Genomic DNA, 357 nt, shown 5'->3' on the forward strand with positions numbered 1-357 from the left:
GGTGGCCCCGTGTGAGAAACAACTTCCCATACCTGCCAGTGAGCGGGGTGCTGGACCAGCTGAAATCGCTGCTGCAGATCGACCTGCATGAGAACCCCTGGGACTGCACCTGCGACGTGGTGGGCATGAAGCTCTGGCTGGAGCAGCTCAACACCGGTGTGCTGGTGGACCAGGTTATCTGCGAGTCCCCCAAGAAGTTTGCCCAGAGCGACATGCGGGCCGTCCGAGTGGAGCTGCTGTGCCCTGACTACTCGGACATCGTCGTCTCCACGCCCACACCGTCCCCGGGCCAGCTGCCGGCCAGGACCACCCCTTCCTCCTCCACCGTGCGCCTCAACGGCACGGCGGCGGCCGGCG

The 357-nt window shown here is 65.8% G+C and overlaps 1 protein-coding gene across 1 annotated transcript in view; it reads left to right on the plus strand.

The window, feature by feature from the left end:
• Positions 1 to 350, plus strand: part of SLITRK5 (SLIT and NTRK-like family, member 5) — a gene marked incomplete at its 3' end in the record, with an annotated part of 2101 nt that extends 1751 nt beyond the window's left edge. Inside the window, exon 2 of the mRNA XM_010138653.1 lies at positions 28 to 350. Within this exon, the coding sequence (XP_010136955.1) occupies positions 28 to 350 (323 nt within the window). The remainder of the gene's footprint in view (positions 1 to 27) is intronic.
• Positions 351 to 357: the final 7 nt, after the last annotated feature.

This window comes from Buceros rhinoceros, unplaced genomic scaffold (genome assembly GCF_000710305.1).
Source record: "Buceros rhinoceros silvestris isolate BGI_N320 unplaced genomic scaffold, ASM71030v1 scaffold31440, whole genome shotgun sequence".
In the NCBI taxonomy this organism is placed as follows: domain Eukaryota; kingdom Metazoa; phylum Chordata; class Aves; order Bucerotiformes; family Bucerotidae; genus Buceros; species Buceros rhinoceros.